Source organism: Haliotis rubra, unplaced genomic scaffold, assembly GCF_003918875.1.
Source record: "Haliotis rubra isolate DU_JTF1 unplaced genomic scaffold, ASM391887v1 Scf1447, whole genome shotgun sequence".
Lineage (NCBI taxonomy): Eukaryota > Metazoa > Mollusca > Gastropoda > Lepetellida > Haliotidae > Haliotis > Haliotis rubra.
Window position 1 is genome coordinate 120,365 of NW_025765389.1, and position 20,042 is coordinate 140,406.

At 41.0% G+C, this 20,042-nt stretch overlaps 2 protein-coding genes across 3 annotated transcripts in view; one reads left to right on the forward strand and one right to left on the reverse strand.

The window, feature by feature from the left end:
- The window catches only part of LOC124269406 (b(0,+)-type amino acid transporter 1-like), a 65,738-nt gene extending 64,149 nt beyond the window's left edge, over positions 1 to 1,589 (forward strand). The window contains exon 12 of one of the 2 annotated variants that reach the window (XM_046704411.1): positions 1,492 to 1,589. In XM_046704411.1, coding sequence (XP_046560367.1) covers positions 1,492 to 1,574 — 83 coding nt within the window. In that variant the 3' untranslated portion in view covers positions 1,575 to 1,589. The remainder of the gene's footprint in view (positions 1 to 1,491) is intronic. The other variant, XM_046704413.1, reaches the window with a different exon arrangement.
- A 7,037-nt stretch (positions 1,590 to 8,626) lies between these two features.
- The window catches only part of LOC124269409 (b(0,+)-type amino acid transporter 1-like), a 38,981-nt gene continuing 27,565 nt past the window's right edge, over positions 8,627 to 20,042 (reverse strand). Inside the window, exons 7-13 of the mRNA XM_046704416.1 lie at positions 17,272 to 17,316; positions 16,529 to 16,652; positions 15,394 to 15,497; positions 13,893 to 13,989; positions 12,378 to 12,527; positions 11,628 to 11,795; positions 8,627 to 9,012 (exon numbers count right to left, since the gene is read on the reverse strand). Coding sequence (XP_046560372.1) covers positions 11,643 to 11,795; positions 12,378 to 12,527; positions 13,893 to 13,989; positions 15,394 to 15,497; positions 16,529 to 16,652; positions 17,272 to 17,316 — 673 coding nt within the window. The 3' untranslated portion in view covers positions 8,627 to 9,012; positions 11,628 to 11,642. The remainder of the gene's footprint in view (positions 9,013 to 11,627; positions 11,796 to 12,377; positions 12,528 to 13,892; positions 13,990 to 15,393; positions 15,498 to 16,528; positions 16,653 to 17,271; positions 17,317 to 20,042) is intronic.

Here is a 20,042-nt window from a genome sequence, read left to right on the forward strand (position 1 = left end):
GCTGAAGTGTCTGGGGCTGAGGGTTACGGCGTCGCACCCGTCTGTCCAGGGCATCCCACAGATGTTCGATCGGGTTTAAGTCCGGTGAACTTGAGGGCCAGGGCAGCACATTGATGTTGTGGTTCTGGAGGAAGTCTCTAGTGTGACGTGCTGTGTGGGGCCTGGCATTGTCCTGTTGAAATAACTCCCTCTGGCGATCAATGATTGGAAGGAGGTGTGGGCGTAGGATTTCGTCCCAGTACCGTTGAGCTGTCAGGTTGCCCTGGATCATCACCAAATCACTTCTCCTACGGCAGGTAATCCCTCCCCACATCATAACACTTCCCCGGCCGAATCTGTCCACCTGGGGAACGCAATCGTCGGTGAAACGTTCACGTCGACGTCTGTACACCTGCATTCTTCCATCGCGTCGTTCCAATAGAAATCGTGATTCATCACTGAACCAGATTTTACGCCAATTCGGTAGGTTCCAGGCCTGAACGTTGGTGCACCATTGAACTCGATGTCGACGATGTTGTTGTCGAAGCACAGGGCCAAAATAAGGTCTTCTGGCACGTAAACCAGCCTCTCTCAACCTGTTCCTGACGGTCTGTGCAGAAAGCCTCCTCAATCCGGGTATTTGTCGAGCGGTACTGCTCGCCGTAGCTGTTCGATGACGCAGGTGATGTACCCGGATGTAGCGATCCTGCGCCGCAGTGGTCGCTCGAGGTCGCCCACTACGAGGGGCATCTGCTACCGCATTCTGCCGGCGATATCTCTCCCAGAGCCGTGAAATGGTGCTTTGGTGAACATTCATGCGTCGGGCAACTGCACGTTGAGACTGGCCAGCTTCAAGCAAACCAATGGCGATATGACTGTTGGCTTCACTTAGACGTGTCATTTTGCGTTCGGCAACAATATTCCAAATACAGTGAATAATCGACAGACAGCGATCAACCTTTTCTACCCATCATTGAGACTATCTGATCCCCAACTTTCACGTGCATTGCATGTGAATTGTGTATTCTGTGACACTACACGCCGAAATTGAAAATCATGCTGTTAAATACGGATATTTTACGGATGGTGCGTTTTGTTGTGATGTTTCAAAACATAAACACCATAGGACTCATAAACAGAGCAAAACCTTTTTGTAAAATGAATCACGTTTCAATTCATTGCTACATGAAATTGCTATTTTCATGATGCGTTTCCTTTTTGGAGAGTATATTACTTATCATTTAATTGAAGAACACTTTAACATTTTGGCAACAGTAGTTGTACACCTAGCAAGTCGGATAACCGAGGCACCAGGTTATGCTGTACAGAGTTGCGTCCCTTAGGCGTGCTAGGAGCCTACAGTATGTCCTGGATTTGTTTTAAGCACCATACCTGTCGCCCTGGGATAAACATGTTAACATTCATCACCTCCACATTTCAGATGCTCGGTTAACATGTCACGGTATGACATAAACATACGCGTAATATCCATCTCACCCACTCTTCTTTCAGGTTCCAATCCTCATCCCCATCATCTTCATGCTGGCGTGTCTGTTCCTGGTTGTGGCACCTATTGTATAGAATCCCCTGGTTGAGCTGCTGTATGCTGCCGCATTCGTCGTCGGAGGTCTCATCATCTATTTCCCCCATATACACTTCAACTTGAAACCAAAGTGGTTTAGTATGTAAGTTCTATGACGTATAAGGCATCCTTAGAATTGCTTGATTCGGTGTGTCATGAGCAGGTTTTTACTTTCATCGACTGTTCATTACTTGCCATGCTATTTTAATCCAATAGAACCATTCTGCCACATCAACATCCCAACGTTACGAACAGCTGCAAACATAACTCGTAAATATACTCATGGAAACGAATAGAGGAACACATGAAAGTACAAGTGTTCCTTTATTCATTTCCAGAATTTCACCCACAGTGCAATAAATACCTTGTGAAGAAATGTGGAAAAGAATAAAGCAATACTTGTACTTTTATGTGTTCCCCTATTCGTTTCCATGAGTATATATTGTGCACGTATTGATTATGATGATGCAATGTTCATTATTACTTCACTTTAGAAACAAATCATAAATGGCATTTAAAACGATACAAGCGAAAATAACTTTTCGAAATCATTAGAAATCTCGTAGAAGTTAGTAGAATACGATACCGACAAAAAGGGAACAGGTGAGCGTATCGTCCCCAATAGGTGGCACCCGTGACAAAGAAATGCATAGTCAAGACTATTCTTCACCTGTATAAAGGAGTTGTTCTGTTGAAAGTATGACTCTGTTTTTGTCAAACATGGAAATGTCCTCCAAGTCTCTCCAAACCCTTTTGGAAATCTTAGTTAATGTTTCGTTATGTTGGTGAAACAACTTTGGAGCAACAATTCTAAAGTTGTAGCAAGAGCATGTTTGATTGTATCTCAAACGTTATGAAATGTAGACACCAAATTCAAAAGCTCCTGGAATACTGCGCCACTGGATAGAGAAGTTCAAGTCAATCCTCTTGTTATACAGTCTGGTGGTAAATGGTTTGTCAATCTGAATCTTTAGTGCACGTATCGGAATATGAAACATATGCCAAACATTCTGTGCCTAAGAATATAGGCCTACGGTTTTTATAGAAAGCATAAATCTAACCCTTAACCCTAACCCTGACCCTGACCCTTGTCAATCTGAATCTTTAGGCACGTATCTGAATAGGAAACATATATTAAAGCATGTATATTCCTGACAATCCGAGGATGCTAATTTTGTTAAATAGTTGTTCATAAAGCACAAACAGTTCATGATAACACTCATTATCTACTGCTTATGTACCAAACTCTCCCCATTCTTGTTTACAGACAAGATAGAGATGTAGCTTCTGCTGCTGCTGGAGGTCGCGCCAAGTACATATGCGGACACGTCCTGAACAAACTGGCCATTTGTTTATATAGCCAGATTATGAAGACATTGGAGACGCAAAGGAAACACTCAAGTAATGGTCTTTGTTGCTGCCAGAACTTTACTCCTCATACCAAACATTAGGATGAAATGGGGTATCTTGTATTGTACTTTGTTTGCACGTTTGTGTTTAACAAATGTTTTTACAAATCCTTTTAAAAAAATATACTCAAAGTTAATATATTTGGCTATTGCTGATCTGTTCACAGTAACCTCATTGATCATCAGTGCGTGAGTGAGTTTAGTTTTACCCCCCACTCAGCAATATTCCAGCTATATTGTGGCGGTCTGTAAATAATCGAGTCTGGACCAGACAATCCAGTGATCAACAGCATGAGCATCGATCTGCGAAATTGGGAACCGATGACATGTGTCAACCAAGTCAGCGAGCCTGACCACCCGATCCCGTTAGTCGCCTCCTACGACAAGCATGGGTTACTGAAGATCGATATTCTAACCCGGACCTTCACGGAACTCAGTTGTCACCAAAAAAAATGTAATCGACTATTTGTAAATTATGTTAAACTAATTCCAGGGAATATCTAAAAGACGTTTTGAGTCGGAGAATATGTTGAATACCTGAAAACGTTGGGGATTATGTATATCCCGAGTGACGCGGGTATTTTATATATTCTTTGAATATATCAGTTAAACATTTCAAGGTTTATACACTTCTGTGATGAGACATATTCTATGAACTTTAACCGATAACACATAATCACTGATTGGATATACCCTGTAACATGATAACGATAGGTGACTAAGCATTCCAGTCTGCTTCACGTGCATTTCAGTTAGATATTAACTGACTGTTGATGCAGGAACAATCATGCAGGGATGTTGAACGACGTCGGGTTTTAAACTTTATCATATTTTATTCGTAAGCCTTTTGTATATTTATATTTTATGCATAGAGATTAAACCGGTTATAGACTTGAGAATGTGTTTGACTTTTGGCCTATCTATGAAAAACATGTCGTCATGACCTTTACATAAATGAAAAAGCACAGGCTTCTAATACCCAGTGCAATGAAAAGGTAAGACACATGTTATACGAAGTGCAATGGAAAGGTGGGGCGCATGTAATACGAAGTGCAATGAAAAGGTGGGCGCATGTAATACGAAGTGCAATGAAAAGGTGGGGCACATGTAATACGAAGTGCAGTGAAAAGGTGGGATGCATGTAATACGAAGTGCAATGGAAATGTGGGGCGCATGTAATACCCAGTGCAATAAAAAGGTGTGATGCATGTAATACTCAGTGCATGGGAAATGTGGGGCGCATGTAATACCCAATGCAATGGAAATGTGGGGCGCATGTGATACCCAGTGCAATGAAAAGGTGGGCGCATGTAATACGAAGTGCAATGAAAAGGTGGGCGCATGTAATACGAAGTGCAATGAAAAGGTGGGCGCATGTAATACGAAGTGCAAAGAAAAGATGGGATGCATGTAACACTCGGTGCAATGGAAATGTGGAGTGCATGTAATACCCAGTGCAATAAAAAGGTGGGCGCATGTAATACCCAGTGTAATGAAAAGGTGGGATGTATGTAATACGAAGTGCAATGAAAAGGTGGGGCGCATGTAATACGAAGTGCAATGGAAATGTGCGGCGCATGTAATACCCAGTGCAATAAAAAGGTGGGATGCATGTAATACGAAGTGCAATAAAAAGGTGGGATGCATGTAATACGAAGTGCAATGGAAATGTGGCGCGCATGTAATACCCAGTGCAATAAAAAGGTTGGATGCATGTAACACTCAGTGCAATGGAAATGTGCGGCGCATGTAATACCCAGTGCAATAAAAAGGTGGGATGCATGTAACACTCAGTGCAATGGAAATGTGGGGCGCATGTAATACCCAGTGTAATAAAAAGGTGGGATGCATGTAATACTCAGTGCAATGGAAATGTGGGGCGCATGTAATACTCAGTGCAATGGAAATGTGGGGCGCATGTAATACCCAGTGCAATAAAAAGGTGGGATGCATGTAACACTCAGTGCAATGGAAATGTGCGGCGCATGTAATACCCAGTGCAATAAAAAGGTGGGATGCATGTAACAGTCAGTGCAATGGAAATGTGGGGCGCATGTAATACCCAGTGCAATAAAAAGGTTGGATGCATGTAATACTCAGTGCAATGGAAATGTGGGGCGCATGTAATACTCAGTGCAATGGAAATGTGGGGCGCATGTAATACCCAGTGCAATAAAAAGGTGGGATGCATGTAATACGAAGTGCAATGGAAAGGTGGGCGCATGTAATACCCAGTGCAATGAAAAGGTGGGGCGCATGTAATACCCAGTGCAATGAAAAGGTGGGGCGCATGTAATACGAAGTGCAATGAAAAGGTGGGCGCATGTAACACCCAGTGCAATGAAAAGGTGGGGCGCATGTAATACTCAGTGCAAAGAAAAGGTGGGCGCATGTAATACCCAGTGCAATGAAAAGGTGGGACGCATGTAATACGAAGTGCAATGAAAAGGTGGGGCGCATGTAATACCTAGTTAAAAAATATCCATCTGCGCATCTGGGATACGATGACATGCATCAACCAAGTCAGCAAGCCTGATCCCCGGAAATCAGACGCCTCTAACGAAAATCATTGGTTAATCGACTTCATTTCTAACCCAGTGTTAATGTTACCACGGGAGATGTTTAAAGGAATAGAATTTAATATTTAGGTATATATTTAGCTTAACGTAATACAGTTTGTACTTAATCTAAAACATATTGTTTACCATACCCCGAAAGAAGTTAAAGATCATCCGATTCTTTCATCATACTATAATTAACCGGTCATGGCAGTTTGACTGTAGCAGTAAGAAAGAATCAGTAATCTTTCCACTTTTAAAAAATATAGTACGATCTTCTTAAGATACCCGATTATAATCTTGATCTGTCCAGCGTTCGTGGCATCAGAGACAAGGGTATATATGGTGGGATTCTCTATACATGGAAATGTCTACGACACGTCCCCGCTGACGCTCTTCCCACGTCAATCTGAAACACCGTCTTATTAGAGAATACTTTTAAAAAAATGCTACATCTAACCAGTGAAACTAGATTAATCCTGGAAGCTGATTACGGTACCGTCAAGGCCATATTTGTTATTTTACGCACGCCTCAAAGAATATAAAGGCACATAATTTGCGCGAATGATTTACAGACGGTTTAATATTTCTCCACGTTGTGTGCCAACACTGGTAAATGCGCATGTTAAGAGTTTTAGATTTTTTCAAACGTTGGAGGCCGGGCGTTGTTAAGCCCATTGCGAAGTTTATAGTGGAGTTTGTTGTGACGTTGAGTGTATATTTTGTAGTAAATATAATACTCAGTGCAATGAAAAGTTGGGGCGCAGGAATACCCAGTGCAATGATTAATATATATATAGGCTAAGCCACAGGAAAATCTTTCTCCTTTATCCATCGAGGCCGTGAATGGTAATTTAGAGGAGACAATTATTTGAGTGAAGTGTGATATGAAGCTTGTTGTCAAAATTTATTGTTGTGAAGTTTGTGCAAGGTTGTTACATATGATTTAAACATATATATTTCCAAAGAAATGAACCGGATTGGTAAACAAACACAAGCTATATGAATACCGCTCCGGATATCTGTTCATATGGATGGAGAAACTCAAGTACCAGGTTCTTGATGCTAAATTCACTAAGTTAATCGTAGCATTGCCAGTAATAAAAACAAACAAACTAACAAACAGAGAAACATACAGATATCGTAAAGTCGACCTCAGAAACCACTTCTTCTGATTTCGTTTTTGAAAGATTTTTGTAAAGTTCGTTACAAGGTCTTTGTAACATTCGTTGTATGGTTTGTAAAATGTTCATTGTAGAGTGTATTGTAAAGTTCATTGTAGCGTTTATAGCTAAGGTAATAGTCCGTTGTAAAGTGGATGGTAAAGACAGTTTGAAAATATTGATTGTCTGATACTAGTGGTGGAGGAATGGATGTAGCAGGTTCTTGGATGTTGAGTTTCAGCCAGGTCTTCAGATACACTATCGGTACTTCTAGCAATGCAATATCAAACAGAGACATAAATGTACACACAATCATCCGGGATAAGCCACATCGTCGTAGAGCACATTGACATAGGTCGTGGTGGCCACTTATGAATAAAACCGCCTCCGTGTTGTAGTGGTTAGAGCGTCCGCCCGGAGAGCGGAAGGTCGCGGGTTCGATCCCCGACCGCGTCATACCAAAAGACGTTAAAATATGGTACTTGTTGGTCCCTGCCTGGCGCTCAGCATTAATGGGTACAACAAGGACTGGTCGGCTCGGAGTCAGTATTATGTGTCTGAGTGGGGTATTCATGCTTCACTGCGGCATGGTATCTCAGTGGGCTAGCACTATAAAACCAGCTTATATCTGGGCTAGTACAGGCAGCCGCACACACACATACACTCGCATGCACGTCGTCATATGAGCGAAATATTCTCAAGCATGACGTTAAACCCAATTTCACCTCACCTCACTTATGAAAGAAGATAAGGATATATTGTGGTCACCCTGTAGTGGTCAATGCTGCATCAATATTGACCAAGTATACGGTTAGCTACCTTACACAGGTATGTAGTAGCCCTATATCACTGTTTACCCTATACACTATAGAAGACAGGTGCCCTGTTTCATGAGCACTGTCACTATGTATGGTATACAAACACACTTAAACCACATGATGGTAATCTTATATACAATATTTCAACAGTGTCCGGTGTCCCTTCTGAAAGCGCCTGGTATCGTGAAAAACACCTTCAGAATTACGTAAACGTTCAAAGGCAGTAGTTCATTATGGTTCATTATGGGGTAAAGCATTCCTCATCCATCGATGACAAAGTTCGAATCCCAACATGATCGTAATATTAGCACTGCTAAAAGCGTGGAAAAGCCATATTTCCTCAATCACCACATACATTATAGTGTTTCCACCAAACAATATTTCAGAGGATCAAGAGGGAGGGTTCAGGGGGTTCGACCCCCCCCCCCCCCCTTGAAAATGACTTAAGACCACATTGAAGATTTGTTTTGCGTTAGTAGAGCCAATGACCACCCCCTTCAAAATTACTGGATACTCCCATGTGCCCAATTACCACTTGATGCATATGATGTGAGCATCGGGTGAGGTCAATCGTGCACAACATCCTTACCGTTTTTGTTGTCAATGATTTTCAGTGACCTCTTCATAAATGTTCACCTCTGTTGTGTCTTTTACGCCAAATAACAGCTCTTTTGGCAGATAATCGAGTTATTTTCTGACGTCAGTTTAATGGTAGGCTTAACATAGAAGGCTATGGGACACAACTTAACGCATTTGGTTTTATGCATATTCTCTGATTCAACAAGGAGTTTTCAATATTCTGAAATTACTTAACATAGTTTACAAATAATTCTTGCCATTCATGTTATACAAAGATGCTCTCTGACGTTTTGAGAGTTAACAGTGCACAATAATAGCAACAATGTATCTTTATTGTATGAAAATAAACATATGAAGTGTATTTGTTTTAAAAATATTTAACACATGCATGTTTCAGAAGTCGTAGACCTTGTATATTACACCTTAAACATCACAAGTAAACTTCGTCATGTGAAATGAACCAATACTCAATCAGTAGGATATACAGTCACGGGACAAATTTGCACAAATCGTGATATAGCTAATGAAAACAATAATGGTTTGTTAAACAACTTTTTTTATTTTGTAGACAAAAATTATGACAAAATTTAGCAGCGTTGGTGTGTTTTTCCTATTAACTTTGGCGTTGTTTTGAGTCATATTTTGTTTATGAGAGATTTTGACTCAAACGGACTGTACCATAATCTGTGTATACACCTCGCTGAATCATCAAGACATCCCCGTTTTTAGCGTGGTGCTAAATGTTCTGTTAGCAACGACGCGTAATCTGCGAGGCTCATGCACCCACTGGTTGTGTATTTGTGTTGTGTCCAAACTGTCTTCGTTATCTGGCTATGTGAAGCTGTGGTCCATCTATTTAGTATGAGTCCACGTATGAACTTGGCGCGACCTCCATCAGCAGCTGAAGATACATCTCGATCTTTTCTGTACACAAGAATTGGAAGAGTTTTGTATATGAGCAGTAGATAGTGAGTCTCATAATGAAATGTGTGTCCTCCATATTATATATACTAAGCAGCAAAAGAAACGTCAGTTTGGAATTTTCCTTCGCAGAAACGGATAACTGTAAACTCATTTAATGTTCTGATTGTATATTTTGACAACATCTCCAACTTTACCTCATCAAAGACATTCCTTCCCAAACTCTGGAACCCAGGAAATGGTCTCAAAAACGCAACCTGATCTCGGAGATGGTACGGTGTTCTCCATGTTTTTCATGCAACTCATGCTGCACGTGCTGTTCACAAGGACCAGCCTTATAAAATGCACCTCCAAACCTGGTTGAAACATTCATATTAGAACGTCAGCAGGATGCCGCGACTCACGACAGCTCAGTGGAACCAGGCGCTAGGAAGATTTGAAGCTGGCCACTCAGCACAAGCCGTTGCCAATCATTTCCAGGTCAACGTTCGGACCATCTACAGGCTGTAGCAACGTTTGAGGGCCACCAACACCACAAATGATCGCCCCCGTACTGGCAGACCAAGGGTGACCACAAGACTTCCATGTTGTGCGACAGGATGTACAGAATCCCTTCATGCAGGCATCAAAAACAGAACGCCAGACAGTGGGAACACATGGAAGACCAATCAGTACCGATACAGTACGCCGACGTCTTAACAGCGGGAACCTCCATTGCCGTAGACCTGACCGTGGACCTATCCCCACCTCTCGTCATCGGCGTGAACGTTTGCGGTTTGCCCTACAACACCAAAACTGGCGATACAGGCAATGGGGAACTGTTCTGATCACAGATGAGAGTCGGGACTGCATATCAACTGCAGATGGTAGAACAAGCATATGGCGTCTACGTGGCCAGCTTTACTCAGACCAATGTGTTATGGAAAGAGACTCATGGGCAGGTGCAAACATCATGGTATGGGTTGGAATAGGCCTGAACCTGAGTGTGGGTCCTGTGGTGTTCCAGAACCTTGGTCCAGGGAGAGGAGGCGGCATGACAGTGGTGCGCTACATCAACCAAGCTCTCAGACCCACGTCATACCACATTTCGCACTTCACCGGAACAACATGATAACGCCCGGGTCCATACTGCCAGAGCTACACGGGACTTCCTACAGCAGAACGGTGTCAACATTATGCAGTGACCAGCCCTTTGTCCTGATTTAATCCCAATTGAACATTTTTGGGATGAAATTCAGAGGAGACTGAATAATGTCATGCCAAGGCCGAACACAGCAGATTTATTGTGCCAGGCCTTTTTCAGAGTGTGGTTCCAGGTGCCAATGGCCTTCATCAATCAATTGGTGCACTCCATGCATAGACGCTGTGCTGCAGTTATTGCCGCTCGTGGTGGTCACACTAGATACTGAAGTCAAGAGTCTGATTGGACTGCAAACGTTCACGTAATGTCTTGAAATTCTGCTGAGTTATTCATTGATGTGTCAAGATATTGTACACTAAAATGTTTTTGATCCGCTTATCATGTCCATTTCTGTAATGATTTGATTACAGTGCCTATCTAATTTTTAATTCTTTTGCTGCTGAGTATATATAGTAGGCATCCACATGACCACCACTATTTCACCACTTATTGCGTTATCTGTTTCATTGTATATTAAGCAGATTAGCCAAATAATTAGCAATTTGTCCGAAAAGTTTCACATAATCATCAGAAAAATATTCGTTCTAATATTGTTTATGGTGGCCAAACAGCCAGTAGCCTTCCATTGATTTATCAACCACGGGCTCCTTTCACGAGCAACTTTTACTAAGGTTAACCTTAACTCCCATTCTTTAACATTGTACTAAGGTTACCTTAGTGACTTACGCTTTTGGACTGGGATACCGTCTCATCTGTTTCATAGTTATAATTTAGATGCTTGCATAGTGGGTTAGATTGACAACACACTCAACACAAGACTGTATTATGACAAGAGGAAAACTTCAAGTTTTGTTTGCCTCTTGTGGAGCAATATTGCAGCAGCACCTGTCTTTGGCGTTAATGTCACAACGTTCGAGATACAATCAAACCTGCTGTATCTACCCACTTTTCATGGATCGTCTTGCTCCCAAGTTGTTCAGGGTTAATCAACACATCAACAAGGCTTTCCAAAAGGATTTGCGAAGACATGGAGGACATTTCCATGTTTGACAAAAACAAAGTAAGACTTGCAGCATTTCTGCCATTTTGTCCCGGTTAACAAGTACCTTGTCTTTGCATTATTTTGATGTCTATTTGTGCCTCCCGGGGGCAAGAGGCGCTCATCTTTTCCCAAATTCTGGGTATTATTACTATTGAATGACCTCTGTTAGCTTGTTAGATTTCTAATGATTTGAAAAGATTTTTGTCGTGAGTATTATTTGAAATGACATTCTTATCAATGATTTGTTTTCAAAGTGAATTAATAATGAACGTTTTTTCAACATATTCACAAGTGTGTAATATAGTTCACGTTAATCATGGAGCTATTAGTAACTTTGCGATGTTGATATGCCCCAGTGGGTCTACTGGATTAGAATGGCATGGTCGCTTATGAACGTTCGACGGAAGTATATCAAGTCTATTTTTCTATACCTACCAAACCATTTGGGTTTTAAGTTGAAGTGGATGAGTGGGAAATAGATGACGAGGCCACCAACAACGAAAGCGGCAGCATACAGCAGCTCAACCCGGGGTTATCTACAATAGGTGCCACAACCAGGAACAGACACCACAGCATGAAGATGATGGGGATGAGGATTGGAACCTGAAAGAAGAAGTGAGTGAGTGAGATGGATATAACGCGTATAGTAATGTTATACCGCGATATGTTAACTGAGCATCTGTGATTTGGAAGTGATGAATGTTAGGATGTCTACCCCGGGTATGGTGCAGAGAAACCTACAAACAAATCCATGGCATACCGTAGATTCCTATCTCACTGACGCAGATCTCCATAAAAGTGTGGTGCCTAGGTCATCTTCACATGTTTTCAGCTATCTTTTGTCAAAATGTTAAAGTTTTCCTCAACTAAGGGATGTATGCAGACATGATATTCGGGGCCGGTGACGTTAACCTAACACCCCGACTCGCATGAGCACTCCACACGCTTTGAGTGAGTGAGTGAGTGAGTATGGTTTTATGCCGCTTTTAAAAATATTCCAGCAATATCACGGCGGGGGACACCAGAAATGGGTTTCACATATTGTACCCATGTGGGAAATCGAACCCGGGTCTTTAGCGTGACGAGCCAACGCTTTAACCACTGGGCTAGTAGTACTACTTCTGAGGTAGCATTAACTTTTCATGCAAATATTGTAGTTTCAACTTCAGGAATATAATACGTTACTTTTATTCGTTTCGGGTCGTCCTTTATTTTAAACCGGAGTACAATACAACATAGAGCACAGGCACAGTAGAAGACCCAGCTGGTGAAGCTGAGGAAGTTGATGAGGGTGGTGATGGTTCCTTGCAGTACCATGCACATAGCGATCAGCACCTGCAGCCAAGCATCAACACATGGCATTTGCTGAGATTACTTTGAATGAGATAAACTTCATAGTATAGGCAATATTTAAATTGACACAGCGACAAGAACAATCTATAGATACCAGTAATTTATAAGCATTTACGCAGTTGTGTGATTAGCATAGACACAATAGAAAACAAACGATACGGTTAAAAGTCAAACATATAAAGACAACCATAAACTATGTCAGATGAATGTTAGTTCAGATTGGTCACGAAAGTTGTCCAATATTGAACCATGTTCCACTTCCATAGGTTTTAGCTGTAGTTCACCTTCCAAAATGTTTCAAATCAACTTCCAACAGTTTGATTGTCCTGCATATAGATAGTCATGTTTATGTCATAACTGATCGTTTGTAGTCATTCACAGAAAAGAATCCTTTCCAGAAGAGAGATGTATGAGATATATACATTTTATAATCAGAGGCAAACGTTTCTGTGACATGGAGTTTTTTCATTGGTAATCTTGGGAATGAATTTTGGGTCGAAGCAGTCTTTTTCGAACTGCCCGAAAGAAGTATGACATATTCCCAAAAAATGGACAGCAATGCTCGCAACCATACACTCATAAGTTCCCCCACTAAATCCAGTGTTTAGAAGAAGGCAGAAAAAACAAGATCGACATGTCATGTCATGCCTCGGGGAAAATGACAGTTCTCGGTATGCTTCAGTCTGGTACCTCGCAGCGTGCTCCTCGATACACAAAACACCATTAGGCACTTACGGCGACAGTTTCAGCAAAACAATAAAGTTATAGATAAGTTAAACACCGGTAACTACCCCACGTCAAGAGCGATGGAATCGACCCATGCCCCTCTGACACAGGTTCCAGCCAGCAGCCCTTACAGCCCCTACCATTCCTGGCAATAGAGGGTTTTCTGCGAGAACAGTTCGACAACGTCTTCGCGTCTATGGCATCAGTGTCAGACGGCCAATTCTGACGCCAGTGCATTGACTTCAGTGTCTCCAGTGGAACAGACAACACTTGCACGTAAGTAGAGAAAAGAGTCCTCTTCACCGATGAGTCGCGTTTTTTTCTTCACCGTGCTGACGGCAAGACTCGAGGCTATAGGCGCACAGGTGAGCGTTACTTTTGGCCAGTGTTTTGGAAACGTTATTATCTGGGAAGGGATCACAGCTGTTCGTTTATTGAATAACATCCAAAGTAGGTATGACCGTGTCCTTATGTCTCTACATTTATTCATGCTATTTGATTTTGTGTTCCTGTTCTTATACTAAACTGTGCAGGTTGAAGCTTATGTGTCCTGCCTGTCGCAGATGTGGCTATGCATATCTAGGTTATTGGTGACATAAAACAGCATTTATTCCTACTTACGTGACAAATAATTGTTGGCATGGGTGTGTACCTCTTCACGCTGATAAATGATAGAAACTCCCACCAATTCCCATCACGGGCTGCAGCAAACTGTATTCTTAGAGGCAGGAAGAGTAAAGGTAGACACATGATTCAAACATTTGACTTCATGGACGATGGATAGGTTACCCTATCAACTGACAACCTGACAATGTAGGAAGAATGTTAAATATGTATCCATATCATTATCTTCGTGAAAGTATATCAACAAAACCATTCAAGTATCAATGTTTCTTTCGCAAAAACAGAAATATATGTTATTACCGCAGTGGACAGGTTTGTGTGACGTGACGGCCATGGACAGACCTTTGCTTTAACACAGTATGTTATAAAAGTAACTACAGCTGAGTAATTCAAGGCATGGTGTATGTTCAGTGAACAGGATGTCCCAGCTGGCATTGGTGTCCAGTTGTGCCCATCGTAGATGCTGAGCATAACCTTTTAATAAGGGGTTGGTGGGATAGCCTAGTGGCTAAAGCGTTCGCTCGTGACGCCGAAGACCCGGTTTGATTCCCCACATGGGTACAATGTGTGAACCCCTTTTCTGGTATTGTCCACCGTCGTGATATTGCTGGAATATTGCTTTCCTAAAACTAAACTTGTTCTCTCAGAATAAGGGTAAAGGCGGATCATATCACCCTGTCCACAAAATTGAGTTCCTCTTTTTTATGATCAATAAAAGACTTGGGAAAAAGATAATCATCATCAGTGTAACAGTAGCCAGCGAAATCGCAATTTTATTTAGCGGCTAGCTTTGGTAGCAGGGTGGAGTTGCTTCCCTTGAACGGGAGGTGACGATGTGTGCTCTAGAGAAAAGATGGACGGGTGCGATGCGTGTCAGATTTGTATCCAAGGGAATACTTGACTGTTTTGACGGTCCACACCTATGAGTTATTGTCTTATTATGCGTGCGAAGAAGTGTAACAATGGGAATGGATCAGTAAACAGAAAACAAGTTTGCGTTGTTTATGCAGCTAATGCAAGAACATTCAGGGAGTCGGTCAGTGTCACGTCAAGTGAAGTGCGAGCTGAAAGTTGCTGCAATCAGAATCTGATAACTGTTAGGGAATTCTTACCATTTTTGCAAACGACTCCTCGTGTCATAACTGATTTTCAATTATCCATTCGTACACATCTCATAACTATTTTGCTTTATATGCCCGAACGATTCCGTTTCAACGGATAATCGAAACTGGGTCTCTCTGGCATGAGATTTTCTATTTTGATAACAATTTCAATAGGTTTAGCGCTTTTACATTCAGCAAATCATTTTTGCCATGTCCATATTTTACTTGATCATTTACATTCCACATTATACAACATTACACTTTTACGTCAATGTGTATTGATTTCTGTGATCTCGTGAAAGGTTACCCGTATCTCGACAAATAGTTTGTTGCTGACTGACATCCAGCTTTACATAACCCTTTCGAAATATCCACTCACTCAATGTACTACTCACCTAGAAGCTGTTCCTATTCCACCATTAGCGCTGCCATACACTGACATCATGACGCAGATCGGAATAATCCAGGAGGCTCGACCGAGGACCCTGTCTCCCCAGGTCTGGTGGGAAACAATTTGGGTTTACCGTTCCTTAAGTTATATCACGGTGTGTAAGAAACACAGGTCAGTGTGAGGCCATGGACGTATACCACTTTGGTGAAAACCATGTATATCGTGTTGGCAAAGCAGATGTGAGTACGTTGGGTCTTACTCCAGTCTGAACGGGGTTCCGTTTATGTCACAACGGACCATGTTGGTTATGGATTATGCCGCAGTCACGCAGGTCTTCAAAACCAAATAGCGCAAATACCACAAATCTATGTTATCCATCAAAAGTTGAGACTCACAAGTGTAAATGTAGTCACTTACTTCAGTCAACTGTTCTAAACGAGATGTTGCAAAATATTCCATACTGTTTGAAGGTGCTGTTTACACATGAACTGATGTATTGTAAAACGAATTCGTAACGTTGAAAAGATTATTGTCATGAGTTCAAGAAATGATGAAACTCAGTGAAAATTGGCGAATTCTTAACAAAATCTTACACCAAAATGCAGCTATTCACATGCACGATATTTGCACATGCTTTTTAGCAATTTGAGGCATGATACTCGTGCAATTCATCTGCATACATTTTGCAGTTAGTTCCCTCATGATAGTGGAGAAATTCATCTTCGATGTAACTATATATATATTCATAACATATAGTGAGTGCTTTAAGTGAACTTTTGATGGGTAGTATATTTACGTGATGAAGGCGCACTAGAGTTTCAATCCAAAACCATTGGTTCCTGATTCAGGTAAGGGACGTAATTCCTCGACCAGAAGACTACTGCCCACCCGTACAAACAAATAAAAACACAGGGACATTCACTTCGTTAGGTGATTAGAGAACATGTTAACCAGGACCGCGTTTCACAAAGCTCTCGTGAGGATAAGATCTCGTAACGTTTCTTGTAGCATTCGTACCTCCTGTACTGTAACATTGACTTGCGATAGTCGTAGCGCTACGAGAGCTTTGTCAAATGACAGTCAACCCCAGATTATGATCAACATCACTATCGATGCATACCATCATTCAATATATGTACCTGCGCGACGGCCGTCGACTGATACATCTCGTCACGGGTCATGACAGCAAGGTAGGAGATGTTGGTGAGGATGTAGACAACGCCGACTATCGACACACCGATGATACTCGACAGTGGTCCGTTTCTGGCAGTTGAGAACAATGATTAGTCATAGGAAATTATATCCAGTATACTGCTACTCAATATTCTGAACATAGTCTGTAATGACCAAAATAGTTTCTTTTGCAATATTGCTTATCGTCTATTAAGAGTGTTATCCTATACAGTGAACACTGTTATTTTCATCAGTGAACTTAATGTATCATGTATTTAGATAGTCAATAGTGAGCTATCTGGACCATAAAGTCATATGCTGGAGTTTAACAGGACAAGTCGATACAAACGGAGTATTAATCAAGTATGGGTTTAAGTGTAAAATATCATATTTTTGGCATACAATTTGAATGTAGTTTTTTTGGGAGTAAAATCGTAAGGCATATTCTTGTATCACCAAATGAACATTAGATGTCGTAGAATTACAGAGTGAACATTTTGGTTCGTATAATCACTTCCGCAAAGGAGGCATCCACATCAATATTTGGCGGACCGTTGGGCAATAGCCATTTCATCGCGTTTCACCGTATCAAAAGGCATTCTAGTTTGGTGTCTCGTTTGCATATTTATTACATTGTGAAAAGAAGCTTATTGGTTTAGTTAGTGCATCAATGACACACTCGTTAATATGCTAACGTATGACTCAGTACCTTTGCGGGTCCTTCACCTCCTCTATCAAGAAGTTCACATTGTTCCTTGAAAGATAAAAATTACATATGATTCTGTAAAATATGTTCATATGCTGCCTAAGCAGACGTGATGATATATTTATCAGTATCAGTTTCGTGTCAGGAAAATAACTCAGAACATTTCATGTACAAACCAGAATAGCTGAACTGGTGACCGGTTCTTTTCTTCTCTTTTTTTGCGAATTATGTGTTGAAAACATTCACTATGAATGTTCATATGAAGGTGGGGAGTCTTTCTCTTTTTAGGAAAATTACTCAAAATGAATTGTTTGACAGGCGTTTGTTAGAAGTTGATGGAATACGAAATCGACACCAAAGTTATGGACAACAAATTTTGTTATGTACTGTTGTTTTCGGTATTGATCCTTATTCTGTTATCATGATAGGTTGCGCATTGTACAGAATAATACATGGTGGTGATAGATTACCAGTGACACTAACTTCCATACAATAACAACTGGCAGGACACTTTAAGGATGGCAACTTCATTATTCTTTTATGATGCGATGTTTCGGTGGAGATGCCTGCACCGTTTAGTTCTCCAGAAAGATTGATAACACAGTAAGCATTTGTACCGAAACGTCGCATTATAATATTATAAAGAAATTGCCATCAACAAAGAATCTTGACATTATTGATACTTTCAAAATTCTAAATTGAATCAGATGACAGGAGGATACTATTTTAGCAACATCTTGGGCAGAGAGCACATGATGTGGAATCCAATGAAACAGTATCAAGCATATATGAAGGACTATACATATACAAGAACTTGCAGTAAAAATATGGGAAGACATTGTGACCCAATTAGATCCAGTGATCCATGAATCAAAGACAATATCAACTGCACTAGAATATATTAGTAAACACGCAAACAATTCTCTCATTTTTATAATCTCTTTCTTGTCTGCAGGCAAAACTTTGAATCGATCAAACGTCCCCTTTAGTCGACATTCTTGAAATATTGAATGATCCTGCCACTGGCCAATACAAAATCGTCTTCTCTTGTCCACCGAGCCATGTTGACTTTAAGAAACATTTGATGCTGGCGTTGGTAGACGACCAATTTTGTGACACGATTTCAGATCCCATTATTGTTTTGACTGTTTGGTCGTCAGTAGCCTATGGTGTAAATACAGCTGGGGTACCTTACCTTACAGGTAGCAGGGGTACCTCAGTCTCAATGGTTCTGAGGGCGGTTGGCAAACTTTGGCTGCTGGTGATCTATGGCTGATGTTTATATATGTATAGATACTACTCTTCATATTTAATGCTTACCTACTAGTTTTCACCTTGATATTCCACTTGTTTCACTTGTCCTTTAGTCTTAGAATATATTTTAATGTGTAAGTTGTTTTACAGTTTTCCCAGAAATTATTGAGAAAATCTTTGTTTCCTAATACTGATGATATAATTTAAAATAGGTGTTACACTATGTAGTAAGGTAATCAATATGGGAGGCAACTCTTGGAGGCTTAAGAATGAACCTTATTATATCAAGAGTTCTCTCCTCTGGTGTAGCAGGCGGTTTCCTTTGTTGACATGGCAGATTTGACAGCAGAAGAGAACAGAAAGCTGGTTTTTGGTGATTTTGAAAGGGGTGTCACTAATGCAAAGGAGTTAGCTGGTAGACATGACCATTCTTTGTCTATAGTATACAGAACTTTCAGATTATTCAGTCAAGAGGGATTGAGCATAAGACATGGGCAGGGAGGCCAGGGAGGTTCAGTACTACGGATCGCCGGCGACTTGGTCAGATTGTGAGTAGGGGAAAATTGAAAAGAGTTGAGAATATCAGAAATGAGATGATTTATAGAGGAAGTCCTCAAGTATGTAATGAAACCCTTGGACAAAAATTACAAAAATTTAACTGGATGAAAAAGCGCAGAGTTCTCTCACCATTTATGGAAGATGCACAAATCGAAAGACGTTTAAACTGGTGTAAAGCTCACGAAAATCAAGATATGGATAATGTCAGTGTATGAAATAAGGCAAAATTCAAACCAGACATCAGGGCTGGTAACTTCGAAATGTTACCAGCCTAAACTGGATTTAACCAGACCAAATATGGTGAATTTACTCAGATGTATGGAAAAAAATTTAAAAAATTACCAGACCATCGGGCTGGCTAGCTGTAAATTTAGACCGTCCATCAGACATCTAGACCGTCTCGGGCGGTCGGACAGGCCTTATTTCATACACTTATAATGTCTTCTTTTCCGATGAAAGTTCTGTCTGGCTTTTTTTTCCGAACTGTGTGACATCTTAGACAAAGGATACCGCGAAACCTATCTACCAACGCCCAAAACATAGCCCGAAATTTCACAAGTGGGGTGGGATATCATCACGTTGTGTATTTACACTGACAATTTGACGAAGGAACGATATGTTGACATCTTAAATGGTCAGCCCCTTCCAACGGCCCGAAAACTACTTGGATTTTCCTGCATGATAACGACCCAAAACACACAGCGAACTAAAACAAAACTCGAATATTGCGATACGCTGTCACACTAATTCCTACAAACTGACCGGTAGTGCACCTACATTTGCATGCGCACAGTCGTGTATTGCAGGGCAAGGAGGTCTCACAAAGTACTGAAATATGGCTGAAATATTGCCGAGGTGACGTTAAATTGTAACTCACTCACTCACAAAGTACTGAAAAGACACTTAGACTGTAAGAGAACCATAACTCAACGAATTCATTTACGTAAAACTTATATAAAACT